Raw genomic sequence first — 20,375 nt, 5'->3', positions numbered from 1 at the left:
CCAAGATAGAGATTTTTGTTTATGTTTTATCTCTATGTTTCATACGATCCATTGTGTACCCTTCGCATGTTCTATTTTTAAAGGATAGGCTTAAGAATTTTGATAAATATTATCCGTTTGCAGGAGCCATAAAACACATTCACATATACCTTCGCCTGTGTATTGTTTAATTATTTATAGTATTTTTATAATATCCAATAGATTATTCTGAATTATTTATTAGTAAATATTTTTATAATATCTAGTGATATTATGTTATTTGATGGGCCTAATAAAACAAGACTAAACTCAATTAACCAACTTGATCTAAGATATTAACCAAGCTAAAACCGGTGGGAAAATTATAGTAATTGCACTCATTGGAATAGTTTAATAATGTCAAGATTTATAACCAGTCATTGGAAGTGTTAAATTCTTTTCATGGAACGTATTAGTTATTTTTAAATTATTTAGGGGTAATTATTAGCAAAAATTTCAATCATATCATCAAGGGGCAATTTGGTACTTTTGAAATGTTGTTTTCAATATTATCATGTATTATGAAGGGTAATTTTATTTTTTATCAAGTATAAAAATACAAAAAAAAAAATTAAAAGCATTATGAAATGATCTAAATGTTAATGGAAGTCAAAAAATTCAAATTGAAGTCAGGAGGATTTTTTAATCTTTTCCCAAAGGTTTTTATTATTATTATTATTACCATGTTAGATTATGAGCAAATTATTATTTGGCTAAATAAAAAAAATAAAAAGAATAGGTGCGTGTACAACACCCAGAGCCAGCCTTGTGTGGGAGATGCTAGTGTAATTTGGGTGCTTGAATGCGACACTTTCTAGTGTCAAAAAATATTCTCTCACCGTATTATTAGAAGCGTCATTATATCTCCTTCAGTTAATGTCATACATGTTGTTAAAGGTGGTCCGATTTAGTGATATATTTTTTTTTCTTTTTTTTCTTGAAATTTTGTTGTTATTTTAATTTTAATTTTAATTTTTTTAATTTTTAATTTTTATCTTAATTCTTTTATAGAAGTTCTATTTGTAATTCATCCTTCAATTTAAATTGATGGTATTATATTTTTCAATTTAATTTTTATTATTTTGATTTTTAATTTTTGTTCTTAACTATTTTGTAAATTATTATTTTTTTCAATTTCACCCTTTAATCAAAACATTATTTTTATTTTTTATGTCAATTTTAATTCTTATTCCTTTTATTTTTTTTAGGTCTATTTACTATATAAACTTTTCTTTTCAATTTTAACCTTAAATCAAATATCAAATTTTTTTTTTAATTTTAATCCTTAATTTTTTAATTTCTACTTTTTTAATCTTTTTGTATAATTTTTTTTTCAATTTTGTTTTATATTTGATTGGCTGAGCTATGAACTTTGTAATTTTTCTAAATATGGTGCTTCGAATCTAATAACCTAAATCATAGGTTTGAAAAATTAATAATTTTTTAAAAAAATTAGAAGCGTCATTATATCTCTTTCAGTTAATGTCATACATGTTGTTAAAGGTGGTTCGATTAATAGTGATATTTTTTTTTTCCTTTTCTTTTCTTGAAATTTTGTTGTTATTTTAATTTTAATTTTAATTTTTTTAATTTTTAATTTTTATCTTAATTCTTTTATAGAAGTTCTATTTGTAATTCATCCTTCAATTTAAATTGATGGTATTATATTTTTCAATTTAATTTTTATTATTTTGATTTTTAATTTTTGTTCTTAACTATTTTGTAAATTATTATTTTTTTCAATTTCACCCTTTAATCAAAACATTATTTTTATTTTTTATGTCAATTTTAATTCTTATTCCTTTTATTTTTTTTAGGTCTATTTACTATATAAACTTTTCTTTTCAATTTTAACCTTAAATCAAATATCAAATTTTTTTTTTAATTTTAATCCTTAATTTTTTAATTTCTACTTTTTTAATCTTTTTGTATAATTTTTTTTTCAATTTTGTTTTATATTTGATTGGCTGAGCTATGAACTTTGTAATTTTTCTAAATATGGTGCTTCGAATCTAATAACCTAAATCATAGGTTTGAAAAATTAATAATTTTTTAAAAAAAAACTTTATAATCCTTTTTATTTTTTTATCAAAGTTATTTTAATCTTATGATCTAGACCACAATGTTAGTGGAATATCTCGGGTTGACTTAACTTTGATTATTCTTGAAATTTTGTTGTTATTTTAATTTTAATTTTAATTTTTTTAATTTTTAATTTTTTTATCTTAATTCTTTTATAGAAGTTCTATTTGTAATTCATCCTTCAATTTAAATTGATGGTATTATATTTTTCAATTTAATTTTTATTATTTTGATTTTTAATTTTTGTTCTTAACTATTTTGTAAATTGTTATTCTTTTCAATTTCACCCTTTAATTAAAACATTATTTTATTTATTATTTTGATTTTTAATTTTTGTTCTTAACTATTTTGATTCTTTTCAATTTCACCCTTTAATTAAAACATTATTTTATTTTTTTATGTCAATTTTAATTCTTATTCCTTTTATTTTTTTAGGTCTACTTACTATATAAACTTTTCTTTTCAATTTTAACCTTAAATCAAATATCAATTTTTGTTTTAATTTTAATCCTCAATTTTTTATTTCTACTTTTTTAATCTTCTTGTATATTTTTTTTTTGTTGGGTAAAAAAAAAAAAAAAAGGAACATTCCCATCCATTTTATTTTTTTCTAAATATGGTGCTTTGAATCTAATAACCCAAATCATAAGTTTAAAAAATTAATAATTTTTTTTAAAAAACTTTATAATTCTTTTTATTTTTTTATCAAAGTTATTTCAATCTTATGATCTAGACTACAATGTTAGTGGAATATCTCGGGTTGGGTTAACTTTGATTACTTTTTTTTTATTTTTTTTATATTTGATTGGTTGAGATATGGACTTTGTAATTTTTCTAAATATGATGCTTCGAATTTAATAACTCAAATCATATGTTTGAAAAATTAACATAAATTTTTTTAAAAAAAACTTTATAATCCTTTCTATTTTTTTATCAAAGTTATTTCAATTTTATGATTTAAATCACAATGTTAGTGGAATATCTCGGGTTGGCTCAACTTTGATTATCCTAATTATAGATTTGTCATGGAAACTCAAGTTAATCGAAACCAATTTTTTATGTTTATTTTTATCTTATTTTGTTCTTTCATATATTTAATAGGTTGTGAATTGAGATACATAATTTATTTAATTATTAAATATCTTTTCTCCAAGTTATCTTATTCATTTTTTTAAAAAAAAAATTGAATCCATCTATTGTTTTTTTAATCTAAATAAAATAAAATCAATTTATTTAATTTAATCAAATTTATAATCCAATTCACATATTTTTATTTTAAAAAAAATCAAGCTTGCAATGTCTCAATATATTTTTTGTGAAAAAAAAAAAGTTTGGCACGTAAAGAAATACTATGTATTTGTATGGCACACAAAAAAAAAAAAAAAGGAACATTCCCATCCATTGTTTTTCTTCTTTTGTTCTTTCTAGGATGCCATCAAAGTTTTAGGATTATAAAATGTGCAATAATAGTATGTGATTCTTGTAGCCATTCGGAGAACAACGACACTGACATGTTCGTTCAGACCCAAGAAGCTCGTAATGAATAAAAATACACTAATTATTTTCTGCATGGTTAAATGTGTTAGGTTTATCAAACCCCATAATTTAGCCCATAAAAAATAAGAAATTGAAGATTTAATCAAATTCAAAAACTATCAAACCATAATAACATATAATATTACAATAGAATCAGTGCGTAATATTTACATTACATTATAATTGCCGTTAACAGAAACCCAAATCTATAATAATATATAATATTATAATAGTAGCAGAGAGTAATATTTACATTACATTACATTAAAATTATATATAAAAATAATAATTCAATTGACTAGCAAAAACATTGTAGCTTAAGAGAGAAAATATTGTGGATTTAAACAATGTTTTTTGTTGTTCTTGAAGCATTTTCTATTTCAATCACTAAACTATTTTTTTCTTTTAATTTTATATTTATACATTGTATTGATTGAGATTCAAGATTTTTAATTTGTTTCAATTAGCCTGATATAGTTTCTTGTTGGGTTGAAAAAATGTCCAACCTTAAACTAATGCTCACTTCAGTAATATAGAATTTAATTTTATTGCTAAAGTTAAATTGGAACATCAAGGCCTAAATTTGATACTAGAACAAAAATACAGTATCCCCCCCCCCCTTTTTCTAACTATTCATAAGATATTTTTAAAAATTTTGGTCCTCAAAGTTTTGTCATTTTTCATTTTTTATCTATATTTATTGAGGTTTTGATGTTTTAGTTCTACATTTTTTGTGTTTGGTGTTTTAGTCCCTAAATTTTATGAGGAGAAAGAATTAGTGGAAAATGGAGAAGAACAGACAGGGTTGCTCGTTGTCCATCTCCCAACAACCATAAAAGCCGTTCTTAATATCAATTGAGTTCATTTAATGAGAGAAATTTTATTTAGGTATTTTAATTTTATAAAAAAATGCATTTATATTTTAATTTAATATGATTTTATGAGAAGAAAAAATTAGTGGAAAATGGAGGAGAAGAGATAGTTGCTAGTTGTTTATATCCCAACAACCATAAAAGCTAATCTTGATACCAATTGATTTCATTTAATAAAAAAAAATTTATTTAGGTATTTTTAATCTTTAAAAAAAATGCATTTATATTTTAACTTGATATGATTTTTAGTTCTTTTAATAATTTGAGGTTAAGTTATAGGCTTATTGAGATATTTTTAGGTATCTTCATAATAATAATAATAATAAAAAAAGATTGAACAAGATTTTTGAAGTCTAGGGATTTAGGCCCGACTTCTCAATCACCTTCGGTGGTTGGGAAAAAAAATTAAAAAAGGTTAATTACGTCAGGTTATCTTGCATTCTTTTTAATAGATCAGGTGCACTAATTCACACAAGTCTTGATGCCTTGTTTGTTTGTTTTTTTGTTGGCTTTTATGTTTTTTCTTTTTCAATTTTAATTTTAATTCATTAAAATTAATTAATTTAAAATGATTTTGGGATATATTTTGATAAATACCACTCAACTTTTACTTCATTTTAAACAAGATTATATTTGTTATAATATCAACAATCTTTATTTTTTTACAGCCATGATATATTAAAAAAAGTTATTTGGTGGATTTCCTTCTAATTTTTATTTTTATTATTGTATAATTAAATTAAAAATAAATTTAAAAAAAAATTATAGAATTTAATTGGGTCCATGATCTAGTACACTGGTTTGATGATTGATCTAAATTAATTTAAAGTATTATTATTTTAATATTAAAAAAATGTATAATTAAATTAAAAAAAAAATTAAAAAAAAAGTCATAGGATTTAATTGGGTCCATGATCTAGTACATTGGTTTGATGATTGATCTAAATTAATTCAAAGCATTATTATTTTAATATTAAAAAAAATTATATTGTCTTGATTTAAAATCAAATTTAATTTTGATTAAGTTGCATTTAAACCTAATAAGTTGATTTGATTATATTTAATTAATTTTTATATAATTTAATTTGAAATTCAAGTTAGATTAAGGGTATATAAGTTTACCAATTGACAAGAATAAGATTTAATAACACTACCAAAAAATCTTATACAACAATATACAAGTATATTATTAAAAAGAAAAAAAAGGAGCAAGGTAATACAATAAAAGAATTTTAATTAAAGAGATACTCTTTAATTATTGTTTGAAATCATCCAAATATCTCTCTAGATTATAACTTAATATTAACAATATTTTTTAAAATTTATTGATATATATATATATATAATTTTTATTTATTTTTATTAAATATACATATTAAAGTTATATTTTTAATAATTTTCTCATATTATAAAATATATTTACAAAGTCAACACATTTTTTTGCTTTAAATTTTGTTTAAAAACACGATTTAATTATGGTGGTGTTCGAGAGTGTAATAATGATTGTTTTTAAATGTATTTTGTTTATAAATGAATTAAAATAAAAAAATTTAAATAATTTTTAATATTAGTATATTAAAATCAAAATAGTTAGAAACACAAAAATAAATAATTTAAAATAAAAAAATAAAATTTTTAGAATTTTTTAAATCTTTTTAAAATGTAAAAATATATTGTTACTTACCAAAAATTGTTTTTGGGATAATAGTGTTGCACATAATTATTAAACGTGGATCAATCTAACAAATCGGCTTGAAACTTGATCTTGATCGATTCAGTGGCTAAACTCATTCAAGTAAGATAAAAAATTAATAAAAACTAAAAAATAGTTAAACTCAGTCAATTTATCAAGTCATTCGGTGATTTAGACGATTCAATGAAACCAAGTATAGTTATTTATAATATGTATAATTTATATTTATATAGTTTGTTTTTTAAATTTTTTTATATAAAATATTAAAATATTAAATATTTTTTAATTTTTTTATGATTTAACCCGATTCGTATCTACTTTGCCGGTCAACCCCGGCAAACCATGGTGTCACATCCATCTGATACAGTGACCCCTCCAGCCATCCTCCCTCTCTCAAAATAAAGAAAAAGAAAAAAAAAAGGAAGCCATCCCATCTCAAACTGAAATGGATAATATCGTCATCCAACCGTCAGTAGCGGTGCTAATCTCTTCTGTAATCGCGATTAAAGCTTACAGAAGAAAATCTCTAGACGTAACAGGAGCAGTTGCTGGGTTCATTGTTATGACCCTTCACTTTGCTATTAGTTACAGATTTGGAGCTATATTGCTTGTCTTCTTTTTAATTTCATCCAAGCTTACCAAGGTTGGAGAAGAGAAGAAGAGACGCTTTGACGCCGAGTTCAAGGAGGGTGGACAAAGAAACTGGTATCTGTTTATCTATTTGTTTTTATTTTTTTGGCTTCCGTAAATATAATTAATTGTTTTTTGTGGGTAATTTTTAGGATACAAGTGCTGTCTAATAGTGGTATAGCTTCTGTTTTGGTTCTGGCTGTTTGGAGATTGGCCGGCTGGGAGGACAAGTGCTTGGATGGAAAAGAATCGGCCGTCGTCACCTCTCTTATTGGAGGGATCATCGGTCACTATTCATGCTGCAATGGAGACACTTGGTCTTCCGAGCTTGGTGTACTCAGCGATGCGCAACCTCGTTTGATCACAACCTTTAAGGTGGATCGATATCTTCTTTTGTTCACACACACACACACACACACTATTTTCTGGTAATTAGATAAAAAATCACTACTCAATAGGAAGATTCGACAAAATGGATTAAACAGAGAGTGAGGGTGAGGGGTGGTTACAGATACAGAGTGTTTTCTTGTTATACTACCATGGGTTTTCGTCATGTAGATTTAGTTTCTCACTTGCTTTCACTTAAGCTACTTCTAACTCCTAAGCTATAGTGGTGACTATAAGCAAGTAACAGCTACTAAGAGCCTGCCTAGCAGCAGCAGCCCTTAGCTCTCTTCCCTATGAAATAGTAAAAGCTTCAAGAATGATGCAAGTCACCTCGCATATATGCGTGCGCAATCACCACTAGTAAAGCTAATGCTCTTTCATGACTCTAGAATAATGAGACAATGAGAATGTTTGTATGGATACTGGTAGGATCAAAAGCAATGAGATATGAATATACAGTGTAAAAATGTATAGGACTGCAAGATTGATGAATAAGCTAAATTTAAATCAAAGATGGTTAAGGCACACCGCTTAAACTGAAATCCAGTAACTTATGATAAAAAACAAGGAATCAGAATAGAAGAGAAACAAGCTTACTAACAGATTGTTTGTAAATGCAATGATAACGATGGCAACTGAATGCAAACAACACAATCTTATTCAGGCACGTAGTGTAAACATAAGCAAAAATAATCAGTATCAACAGATTTGATGAGATTTGTGCTGTAAATTAGGGATTGTGATTTGTAATAGGTATGCAGTCCTGGACTTAATTAGCTAGCATAAACTAACGAATTGGTTAGTCAATTAAGGGATTTGATTGACTCTTTTATAACTATAAATATGGACCTATGCACATGACAAACAACAACTTGGTAGAAAGAAAATATTTTCATTTCTTTCAAATTATCATGGTATCATAGCCTAGGGGGGTTTAGAATTTTTTTTCACCTTGTTGTCTTTGCAGTATTGGTTGCTTCTTGTCTGTTGGCCAGGATGTCAAGAGAATTTCTCTATAGTTCAGCCAATTCTCTGTGTTAATGGCCCAATTGACTCTTCATCAAAATTGATTTCTCTTTCTGTTATCTGGTATTATTTCTCCTTTGACAGTTTTTTTACTGGAAATATGTCGGGAAAAAAGGAAATTATATCGGTTTGTTTTTATGGGAGTAATTATTTTCAATGGTATTTCATTTACATAAGAAAAGAATTTTGGGGTTGTATTGAGAAACTGAAACAAAACCAATTGATCTCATAGATCAAGCTCCATGGATTCTAAACAATGCTCAAGTTATCAGTTGGATTTTGGGTCAAGTTGAATCACATATAACATAGAATCTGCGATCCTATTATATTGCTCCTGACATGTGGAACTATCTAAAAGGGGTCCATCATCTGGAAGATAATATGATATTGCTTCTGACATGTGGAACTATCTAAAAGGGGTCTATCATCTGGAAGATGATGCAAGAGAATTTCAAATAGAACATGATGTTCGAGAATATGCATGGGGTGATAAGACTGTTCAAGACTATTGTTCTGGTTTTATATCTCTTTGGATTGAATATGCATCTCTGTGCACCTCTCTGTAATACAAAATATTTATAAGAAACCTAAACAACATCAATTTCTCATGAAACTTAGAAATGAGTTTGAGCCTCTTTGTGCCATGACTCCAAGAATTATTGAAGAAGAACAATGGCTCAAGTTATTGAGCACAATGGAAGCGTGACAACAAAACATTGGGCCATCTAAGGTGGCTTTTCCAACAGAACGCAAATCAAAGTTTCGTGTTATGAGCATGATCCAGTGTTTCTCATGCACAGACCATAGGCACTTTGAGTGTTTTTGATGCAAACACTAAGGGCACTTTGTCATTATTGTAAGAAGACTGGGCGTATGATTGGGGGTTGTACACATCGGCTACAAAATCACAAAAATCAAGCCTTCCATGTGGATTCTTAGCACTAAGGTCTTCTGTTTCTTCAACCGTTTCTTCTAATGCCAGAGGTTCTGTCCCTGTTACTCTTGATATGGTCCTACAAATGATTCAATCTGCATTTTCTGCACTGAATTTCTTAGTTTAAAAAAACCTACATGGTAATCAGACTTCATTGTTTCAAATCATATGACTTGGTCCTCACAAAATCTTGCCAAACTTTTTTCCCAACCACGGTCCTAATCAAATTCATACTATTTGAGGATAGTCTATGTCTGGAAGTGGGATTATTCATACTGATTGCTTTACATCTGATAATGCTTTCCTTGTCCCGTATTAAATTGACAATTTGATTTCTGTTCGTCAACCTGTGGAAGATAATTGTCTTGTTTTTTCTCCTTTTGGTTGTGTTGTTCTGGATCTGGACATGAAGAGGGTAATCAAGAAGGGGCATAAAATTGGAAGATTGTTTTGTCTGATTCTGCAACCCCAAAGTTTACTAAATGTGTTTGCTTCTATTTTATCTAGCTTGAATAAAATGATCTATTTGCCTTGCGGCACTATCATCGAGAACATATTCCTTTAATAAGATTGTTATACATGCTCAATTCAAAATGATTCTTAATAAAGTTCATATTTCTAAAAAGGATGTGCGAATTTCTTTTTCTAGTTTTGCATTGAGTAAGATCAAGACTTTTCCATTCCCCACTCATATGACTGGAACAAGTGCTTTATTGAGTTAGTGCATTATGATGTTTGGGGTATGGTGCCTTGTTTTTCCCATGCTGGTGCAATAAGTATTTTGTTACTTTCATTGAGCATTATATACGACTTGGTTTTATTTCTTGCATTATAAATCTGGAGTAATTGATGTCTTTTAGCAATTTGTTAATCTTATTACCACTCATTTCTCAAAAACTATAAAAACATCACGTTCTGATTCAGGGGGAGAATACATGTCTACTGATTTTCAAAAACTTCTTCGTGATAAAATATTTCATGAAAATCTTGTCCTTACAATTCCTAATAAAATGGTCTTGTTGAAAAAAAACATTAGATTTTAGAAATTGATCATGCATGTTAATTGACTTATTTGTTCTTTTTGGATTGAGACTTTACAAACTATTGTATATCTTATTAATCTTCTAAATTCCATAACCTCGGGCAATACATCTTCATTTTTAAAATTATATGGAAAATCTTCAGATTATGTTTTACTGCATACATTTGGGTGTGTTTGTTATGTTCATCTTTCTCCTCATGAACGAACCAAGTTTTCTCCTTAAACAGCACAAAGTGTTTTCCTACGATATGCCTTAAGTCAAAAGTGTTTCTTGTGTTATGATCTTGACAAAAAGAAAAATGCCTGTTTCTTGTAATGTTATGATTAAAAAGAATGTGTTTTCTATCAACATCATTCTCCTTCTCTTCCTCCTCTTCGACATCCTACTCTATTCTACCTTCATTTGAATCACTCAAGGCTATTCTTGAATGTTCTAAACCTATTTTTGTTTATCAACAATGATAGTCTAGCATTGGTCGCACTTCTCCTAAAGAACCCTCTTAATCTCCTAGTCTAGTTCATGTTTGTCATTTTCCTCTCATCAGACACATCCTCCAGATCAGTATGGGTATCCTCCCTCTTCTTTCCTTTTCTTTTTAAGTATTTTCCATGTCCCTAATTCTTTTAAGCAATTAGTAGGACACCAATGTTGGCAGAAGGCTATGGATAAAGAACTGAAAGTTACTACTGAAAATCATACTTGGGATCTTATGTCATGTCCTACTAATGTTAAACCTATTGAGGGCAAGTGGGTGTATAGTGTTAAACCTAATGGTTCTTAGGACAGGTGCAAAACTTTGTTTAATGGCTCTTGGTATCTTCAAGAATATGGACTATAAAGAGACATTTGCTCCAGCTGTCAAAATGACTATTGTGCGTACATTCTTAGCTATCGTTGGTTCTCATAACTGTAGCTTATCCCAAATGAATGTTAAGAATGATTTTTTTTTTTTTTTTGTGTTGACATAGATGAAATTATTTTAATGACCCCACCTCCAGGATATTCGTTGGCTAGCTCCAAACATGTTTGTCGATTAGAAATTTCACTTGATGGTCTCAAACAAGTCCCACGTGCATGGTTTGCGAAATTTAGAAGCACACTTCTTGCAGCAGGCTTTAAACATGTTTGTCGATTAGAAATTAGTAGGACGCCCATGTTGGCAAAAGGCTATGGATGAAGAACTGAAAGTTCTTACTGAAAATCATATGATATGCAGACTGATGGAATTGAATTTGTAAATCTTGGAGACTGTATCCTGACTAGTTTCCTATATAATTGATCACCAGCCTGTTCGGAGGGGTACAAATGGTGGTGTCACGTTAGCAGGTCTTCTAGCAGCTGCAGCAGCAGGAGGTATTATTGGGCTTGCATTCGTGCTCATAGGGTTTTTCACAACGAAATGTGTGTTTGATGTAGCACTCAAGCAGCTCGTAGTTATACCCGTTGCTGCACTGGCAGGGTTATGTGGGAGTCTGATAGATTCTCTGTTGGGAGCTACTTTGCAATTCAGTGGATTCTGCACTGTTCGGAACAAAGTAAGCTGCTCCTTCTACTATTTATCATCGAGCGCCTCTGGTGCTGGCATGGTGATGCCATAACCATGTGCATTTAAATGAAGGATAACATTTGACTGTCTTAAGCAGGTTGTTGGAAAACCTGGACCAACAGTGAGGAAAATTTCAGGACTCGACATTCTCGACAACAATGCTGTGAACCTTGTCTCTGTACTGCTGACCGCCTTGCTGACTTCCGTTGGCTGCGCATGCATTTTCTGAACAGTGCCGATTGTTCGATTAAGTTGCAATTATAGCCGTTCTCATGAATACCTCATGTTTTCCGATCTGGTAGCATGTCATGGTGATTCCTTCTGTACAATTTACTCGTGGCACTTGAGAAACTGGTTGTTGATTAACTGTCGTTTCTAAGGCATGAATGTACTTATGAGTCCACAAACAGTTCTGTTTTAGCGCTAAATATAAATAAAATATGGAGAAAAGGAGCAAAGCAAAACAAGTAAAAGGGAACTTTTTCGAAACAGATACAAATTAAGCAGCAATAATGGAATATAATAGCTGGTACGGACTAAAGAATGGAGGCAGCCTTTCTCTTCTCGGTGATTTGGTTGTTTTTTATTCGAAAGTAATTTTTAAAAATAATTTTTAACAATAATGTATTAAAATAATTTAAAAATACTAAAATATATTAATTTTAAATAAAAAATAAAATTTATTTTTTTAAAAAAATATTTTTAAAATACAAATACAAATTATGGGTATTTTCCTCTTCGCCCACCTCTTCATGGATGCACAACTAAGTTTTGATTCATGTAGTTTTATATTTTTGAAAATTTGATCCTTGTAGTCTTAGTTAGTAATCATAAAACTTTATTTTTTTTTTCTCAAATCTCACTTCTTGAATATTGCAAGAAGTTTAATTTGGTTTTTAAAGTTTTTAGAAAAATTCAATCAAGTCCCTAAGGTTTTTTTTAACGTTTTAATCCTTGGATGTTTGAGGAGCTCAATTAGTACTTGAAGGTTTTGTAAAAGCTCAATTTGGTAATTGTAGGTTTATTTGCATATTAGTCCTTATAGGCATAGATCCTCACATTTTAGTCATAAAACTTTATCTTCTCACGTTTAGGTCCATAGATATTGAGCTTGAAAAGGTAAGAAGAGAGATTTCAACCAACCATATTTCTGCCATAACAAAAAAGCAAAAAAGACAAGTTTTCATTAAAAAAACCTTTTTTTTTTCTTGTACCTTTCGTTTTATTCTTTAATTATCATTTACAATTCTGTTGACTGTTTGGATGATCTATTAGTTTAAAACTTTAAATGTCATTTAATTTATTATATTAAAAATAAAAATCATATTTTTATTTTTATTTATTAGTTAACAATTTTCGAGGAAACTCAGTGTAGAATGGTCCATCAATATCTTAGAAGTACAACTGTGGAATGAGAACGGCTTGTACCTTGTTTTATCATTAAATATCTCACTGTGCTTTCTACTCGTACTGTGTCAAGAGGATGGATAGGCTGCTGCTTTACTCACCTGACCTATTGCCGGGACATCGACCACCCGTGAAGAGCGAAGTGGTCCGTCACTTTCTCAAGGGAATAGCAAAGTGGCATGCATGGTTGGCCGCCTGTACAGAGGAGGGTTTATTATTCACATGCTATTTTTTTGGTTTGTTGGGTATGTTTAGAAATATATTAAAATATAATTTATTTAAATTATTTTTAATATTAATATATTAAAAATATTTAAAAACATAAAAAAATTAATTATGAATAAAAATAATTTAAATCTTTTAAAAAACACGTTTTCAACCACGTTTATAAATACACACAAAAATCACGACGTCTCATTGTGTAAACTAAATCATTTGTATCTGTTATATTATTGATTGAATGAAGATTTTGTTTTTGTTATTTTAAATTAGATGACCGATAGTTTGACATGAAAATAAATATATCAAATAAATTTATTTTATAAATATTAAAATAATTAAATATTAAATCAATTCAGATTAACTTGATAACCTTTTAATTTGCATACCAAGTTATGAGGCTCGATCATCTTGCATAACATTTAAGGTTTTTTTTTTTAAAATTTAAAAAAAAAAAAATAAAGGATCGATTTGGGTAAATAGCTATTATTTAAAATATGTTTTATTTTAAAAAATTATTTTTAATATTAATATATTAAAAAAATAAAAAAATAAAAAATTAATTATACAAAAAAATAATTTAAAATTAAAAAAAAACATGATTTTAACCATGTTCTCAAATGCATACAAAAATCACAATGTCTTATTATTATATAAACTAGATTATTCGTATGTGTTCCATTGTAGATCGAATCAAGATTTAAACTAGATTATTCGTATGTGTTCCATTGTGATTATTTTTTTTTTAACTTGGATGGCCAGTAGTTTGATATAAAAATAAATATGTATGATGAAATTTATTTTATAAATATTAAGATGATAAAATATTGAATGAATTCATATTAATTTGGGTAATCTGTTAATTTACATACCAAGTCATGAGACCTGATTATCTTGTAGGTTCAAAGATAACCAAAATGATTGGTGAAAACGTAATTTGACTCAAAATAATATTTAAGGTGATTTTTTTTAAAGAATGTTAAGACAACAACATATTAGATCGATTCGAGTCAATCCGAATTAATTTTTCAATCCATATATCAAGTCATAAGACCATAATAATATTATAGAAAATACATTAAAACAAATTATAAAACTTAATTTCTAATAAACACAATGTTGAAGGATGAAATTAAAAAAATTAATTAAAAAATAAAATAAAAAATAACCTAAATCAACTTAGATTAACCTGCCATACATGTAGCCCGGGTCATGAGATTGAGATAATTCAATAAAAAAATTATAAAGTTTAATTTCTAATCAACTCATTATTTAAACATAAAATTAAAAAAAATTAATTAAAAAAAATAAAAAATAACTCAAGCCAAGGTTGCCATACTCATGATCTAAGTCATAAGATGAGAATAAACTTATATAAAGAAAATAAAATAAATTACAAAATTTAATTCTTAATCAATTCAATATTATAAAATAAAATAAAACATTAATTTAAAAAATTCAAATTAATTGAGTTAACCTATCAAAATCTTATCATAAATCATGTTATATTAAATAACGAGCCTGAGATAATTATTTCAAAAATAAATATACAGCAATATTATTTCAATGAATAATGTCCTTTAGGAAGAGCAGCACAGTAAATTTTCCTTTTTTAATTTATTAATTTATTTTTAATTGTAAATAATATTACTGTTACCCAGAATATTTATATACAATGTACTGAAAAAAAAAAAAAAGGTTTTAAGGGCAGACCTGCACTCAATCCAAAGACTTTAATCTTTGCTGCAGACCGAGGAACTTTATGCAACATATGGGCCCTTACTGTCAGACCCCCCAGAAATTTAGTTCGGTGCAGGCTTAATAATTCATGCAATTTTGTCGGGAGGAAAACAGTTTTATATATAATAGTATGCCATGAATAGTTGTAACAATAGAGGTTAAATCCACACCAGCACGCGTTTTTTTTTTTTAAAAGCTGGAAATTTCCTCGACCATGTAACTTACCCTGGGGTTTTTAAGAACAAGGGTAAATAGGTAAAACGCATCACCAAGAGATGAGACGCACCGTCCTTCATTCTTTATTTTTATTTTTAACAGCAGCCCCCAAGAAAAGCAAATGCAAAACGCAAACTCCGAGGTTTTTAATGGTTTACTTTTTATTTTAAAAATATTTTTGTAAAGAATTTTATATATTTTTTAAATTAATATTTTTTATATTTTTAGATCATTTTGATATACAGATATAAAAAAAATTTTAAAAAATAAAAAAAATATTATTTTAATATATTTCAAATTAAAAACACTTTAAAATATAATTATTATCTCAATCAAAAAGTACATAAATAACATTACATTTTAATTCCTTAATAGTTAATGCTATTAATGTCAAAATTTGGAATTCAAAATTTAGAATTATAATAAATTATAAAATAAAATATATAAGTTTATAAAAAAATTTATCTGATTTAAGATTTTTTTAGATTTCAAAATCATTTATCAAAATTCTAATATTGGTTGAAATTGGTTCATAATACAATCAATTTTGACAACAAATAAATACTTGAATTATTGTTGGATATATAAAACTTTAAAATTAGTTGAGTATACAACCGCTAGAACATGTTGTACAATTTTCGAAAATATCTTATATTTTTAAGCATTATTCTTCCACCAATCCAAAATATCTAATTTATCATCATTGAGATTTTCACAACCATCAACCAAATACCTTTCAGCCTCATTTATATTTTTCACACTATCTTCCTCCTATAAATACCTTTTGAATCAAGCTAAAATGTTAACATCTAACTCCATATCATCAATAGTATCATTAACATCCTATTTATGCCCATTATCATTCACCACTTCATCAGCTTTTAAATAAAACTTATATAAACTCACCAAATTATTTTTCACCTTTTTTATTAGCAATTATACATTGTCATAATCATACAACTCATTAAAACAATATAACACATATTTCAACTTGAGACGTGGATCCAAAACATTAGCTACATATAATAACAAATTCTGATTTATTTCACAATCCCAATACTTCTTAGACTTTAATATCATGTTCATCGCCATTCCATTTAAAATATGATCTCTACTTTTATACAATTACAACAAGTTTGTATGCATATAAACTAATTCATTGAAAAATAAATTTGATGTAACATGCAACGAGTTAGAAAATTTCAATGTAACCATATAAATTTTTTTTAAGAACTTTACCAGAGTTCTAGCATTTTTCCAGACCTTTAAACTAGGTGGCCTATGTTTGTTTTTTTTTTTCCCCTTTTGAATCAACCTTTTAAAAGTAATTCATATACCTAAGCTCACTTTCACCTAACCTCACAAACACCTTTTCAAACTTTTTAGCAACTTCTAATGACAGACTAAAAGATTAATGTCTTCTTCTAAGAGTAGAGGTGTTGAAATAATAAATAACCCGACAAGAGTGAGGTCGAACCATAGAGATATTAACTATATAAATTAACAACAACAACAACAACAACAATGATGATGATAACAAAAACAATAACAACAATAATAAGAGGACTTTGAGATGTAAGATTAATGTGAAGATTAAACAATGATAAAAACCAATGCTAAGGTTAAATGATCCACTAATGGTATTTCAAACAAGTATAGTATAAACTTCTTTTATTACTCACCTGGAAACCACACACAAAGAAGGTGTCAATCAGATTATAAATTATTAACATGATTATATTAGTTATCTTATTTAAATAATGTTAATACTTATAAATGTTGTCAGGTATTCATTATTATAACTTATGTTAACAACAAATTAAGTTCCTTTCATAGCATAAGTGTCGATTATACCATATGATTGAGTTATGAAAATGCCAAGTATTTGTTATACAAAGGGTTATATAACATAAATCTAGATTAACCATTTAACAAGCAAAGTATTAACAGTGAATAAGATAACAAATACAAAACATGTTAGTATCAAATATTAAAGTCCATGTTGAGTTTATAATAAATTTATTCTTACACCATTAGTGCAACCTTTTTAGATTGACATAATAAACTTAACTAAACATAATGAAAAAGAGAAACATAAATAAATAAGATACAAACATAAATAAGATATAAATTGACTAAGTAAAGGAAAGAAAATGAAAAGCACAAACAAGATATTAATATAAGCAAAACTTAAGCATTATAAAAATATAAAGAAAGAGCATGAACATGATCTTGATCTAAAAACCAAGATGTCTAAATGTATGGCAAATGCCTTATTTTATAGGCTAAAATTTGAAACTATTGATTTGATGACTGATTGTTGAGTGTGTGACCACATCTTGACATTGACAACAATCTTTATCTTCTTATTTGTTGAAAACATCATTGTTGACATCATAATTTAAATAGATAGTCTTCATGTAAATTCTAGAAAATTGTCTCATCTTTCCAACTAAAAAAAAATTGGTGCATTTGGACTTCTAGAACGCGAGATATAGGATAAACACTTAACAATGTTTGGGCTATAGGACAGATTCAGACTTCTCTTTTGATGCTAAGATTTGGACTCTAAATAGTAGAATTAAGTCTTGGACTCTCATGAATGTTTTAGAATTATGTCATAACTTTCTAGCCTTAAAAACCAAACTGAAATACAAGATCTATAACTCCAGATATGACCCAATGACTGAATAATGTTCTAGTTTGGACTGAACCAACATCTCTTTTCTAAGCTTAGCCTTATCTTTGTCTTCTCAATTTCAATAGTTAAACTTATCAATCAATTCTTTTATTTATGTGATAGGCCTGCATTTAAGATGAACATTAACTATTAATTAAAGGTATCTTATATTTATTAGATATGTTATTATAATACATGCTCTAGTTAAAGAGTTATTAATACTTCAAGTGTAAAATGATGATATAAAACCTCGATAAAAATACAATTTAAAGTACTAATCACATCCCTAACCAGTTTATTTCTAGTCCCTAGTAAGTAAAGCTATAAAATAGAAAAAGAAATTACAAGTTCTGCAAAGCAAGACATTCATCATTCAACTTCCATTAATCCACCCAAATAAATAAACTCTCGTTAAATTTATATATCTACTCAATACCTGCTTACCAAGATATTAATAAACCTTTCTTTTTTATGTGCTTAATGTACAAAAACATAGATGATGGAGCTTTTATTGGAAGAAAATAATATTTTGTTTTAATGTTTAAGGTTAATTTTCTTGGGTTAAGATTATTATTTTTTAATTTTTTTTATATATACAGATAGCACAATGCATCTTTAACCAATGTAATGAGCTTTTGATGAATCCCAGACCAGTTGATCTTAGGGTATTAGGTGTTGAGACACCCCTTCGAGCTTAGCGACATGACCAAATAATTGATGTCTTCTTCTAAGTATATGAGTATTAAAGTAATAAATAATCCGGCAAGACTGGAGTTGAACCATAGGGAGGTTAATAATATAAATTATAAATAATAAATGAAAACAAGTTGAAGAAAATTCTTAAGATGTGATATTGATATAAATATTAAAGAAGGATAAAATAATTATTAAGGTTAGAGGATCTATTAATAATATTTCAAACAAGTATAGTATAAACTCTTTTTATTACTCAACTAGAAACTATACACAAAAGATATTCCAATCGGATTATAAATTGTTAACATGATTATATTAGTTATCTTATTCAAATAATGCTAATACTTGTAAATATTTTCAAGTATTATGATTATAACTTATGCTAACAACAATTCAAGTTCCTTTCATAGCACATGTGTCGGTTATACCATACGGTTGAACTAAGAAAGTGCCAAATATTTGTTGTACCAAGGGTTATATAAGATAAATCTAGATTAACCATTTAACAAGTAAAGTATTAAAAGTGAACAAGATAACAAATACAAAATATGTTAGTATCAAATATTAAAGTCCATGTTAAGTTTATACTATACTTATTCTTACGCCATTAGCGTAACCCTTTCACATTGACATGATAAACTTAACTAAACATAATGAAAGAGAGAAACATAAATAAACCAGATAAGAACATAAGTAGAATATAAGTTAACTAAGTAAAAAAAGAAAGAAAATAAAAAGTATAAACAAGAGATTAATATAAGCAAAAATTAAGTATTATAAAGATATAAAGAGAGCAAGAATATGATCTTGATATGAAAACTAAGATGCCTAAATGCATGACAAATGCCTCCTTTTATAAGCCAAAATTTAAAACTATTGATTTGATGACTAATATTGAGTGTGTGGCCATATCTTGACTTGATGACAATTATTATCTTCTTTTTTGATCAAAAATATCATTGCTAATATCAGAATTTCAGCAAATAATTTTCATGAAAGTTCTAGAAAATTATCTCAACTTTACAAAAAAAAAAAAAAAAATCAATGCATTTAGATTTCTAGAAGTTGAGATATAGAATAAACATTGAACAGTGTCTAGGCTGCATGATAGATTTGAACCTCTCTTTTGATGCTAAAATTTGAACTTCCAAACGGCTAAATTAAGTTTGGACTCTTATAAATGTTTTAGGTCTATGTCATAACTTTCTAGTCATATAAACCAAACTGAAATTCAAGATTTACAGCTCTAGATATAACCTAATGATTGAACAATATTCTGGTTTGGACTGAACCAACATTTCTTTTCTAAGCTTAGCCCTTCTTTTGTCTTCTCAATTTCAATAGTTGAACTCATCAATCATTCCTTTCATTTATGTTATAAGCCTATATTTAAGATGACCATTTACTATAAATTAAAGGTGTCCTATATTTATTAGATATGTTGTCATAAAATATGTTCTAGTTAAAGAGTTATTGATACTTCAAGTGCAAAATGATGATATAAAACCTTGATAAAAATATACTTTTAAGTACTAATCACACTCCCAACCAACTTATTACTAGTCTGTAATAATCAAAGCGTTAAAATAGAAAAATAATTTACAAGTTCTGCAAAGCAAGACATTCATCATTCAACTTCCATTAATCTAC

The 20,375-nt window shown here is 27.2% G+C and overlaps 1 protein-coding gene across 2 annotated transcripts; it reads left to right on the top strand.

Annotated features, from left to right (window-relative positions):
• Nucleotides 1–6,535: 6,535 nt before the first annotated feature.
• LOC105115624 (integral membrane protein (Protein of unknown function DUF92, transmembrane)) lies at nt 6,536–12,250 on the top strand. Of its 2 annotated transcripts, XM_011012567.1 has the most exons (5): nt 6,536–6,906; nt 6,984–7,206; nt 11,508–11,756; nt 11,865–12,002; nt 12,052–12,250. In XM_011012567.1, the coding sequence occupies exons 1-4, from the start codon at nt 6,647–6,649 to the stop codon at nt 11,994–11,996; spliced, it is 864 nt and encodes a 287-aa protein (XP_011010869.1). In that variant the 5' UTR covers nt 6,536–6,646; the 3' UTR covers nt 11,997–12,002; nt 12,052–12,250. The 2 variants fall into 2 exon arrangements, with proteins under 2 accessions (XP_011010869.1, XP_011010868.1); XM_011012566.1 differs by having other exon boundaries at nt 11,865–12,250.
• Nucleotides 12,251–20,375: the final 8,125 nt, after the last annotated feature.

Source organism: Populus euphratica, unplaced genomic scaffold (genome assembly GCF_000495115.2).
Source record: "Populus euphratica unplaced genomic scaffold, PopEup_1.0 scaffold740.1, whole genome shotgun sequence".
Lineage (NCBI taxonomy): Eukaryota > Viridiplantae > Streptophyta > Magnoliopsida > Malpighiales > Salicaceae > Populus > Populus euphratica.
The sequence above is the reverse complement of the archived record's forward strand: the minus strand, read 5'-3'. Positions and strand labels throughout refer to the sequence as shown.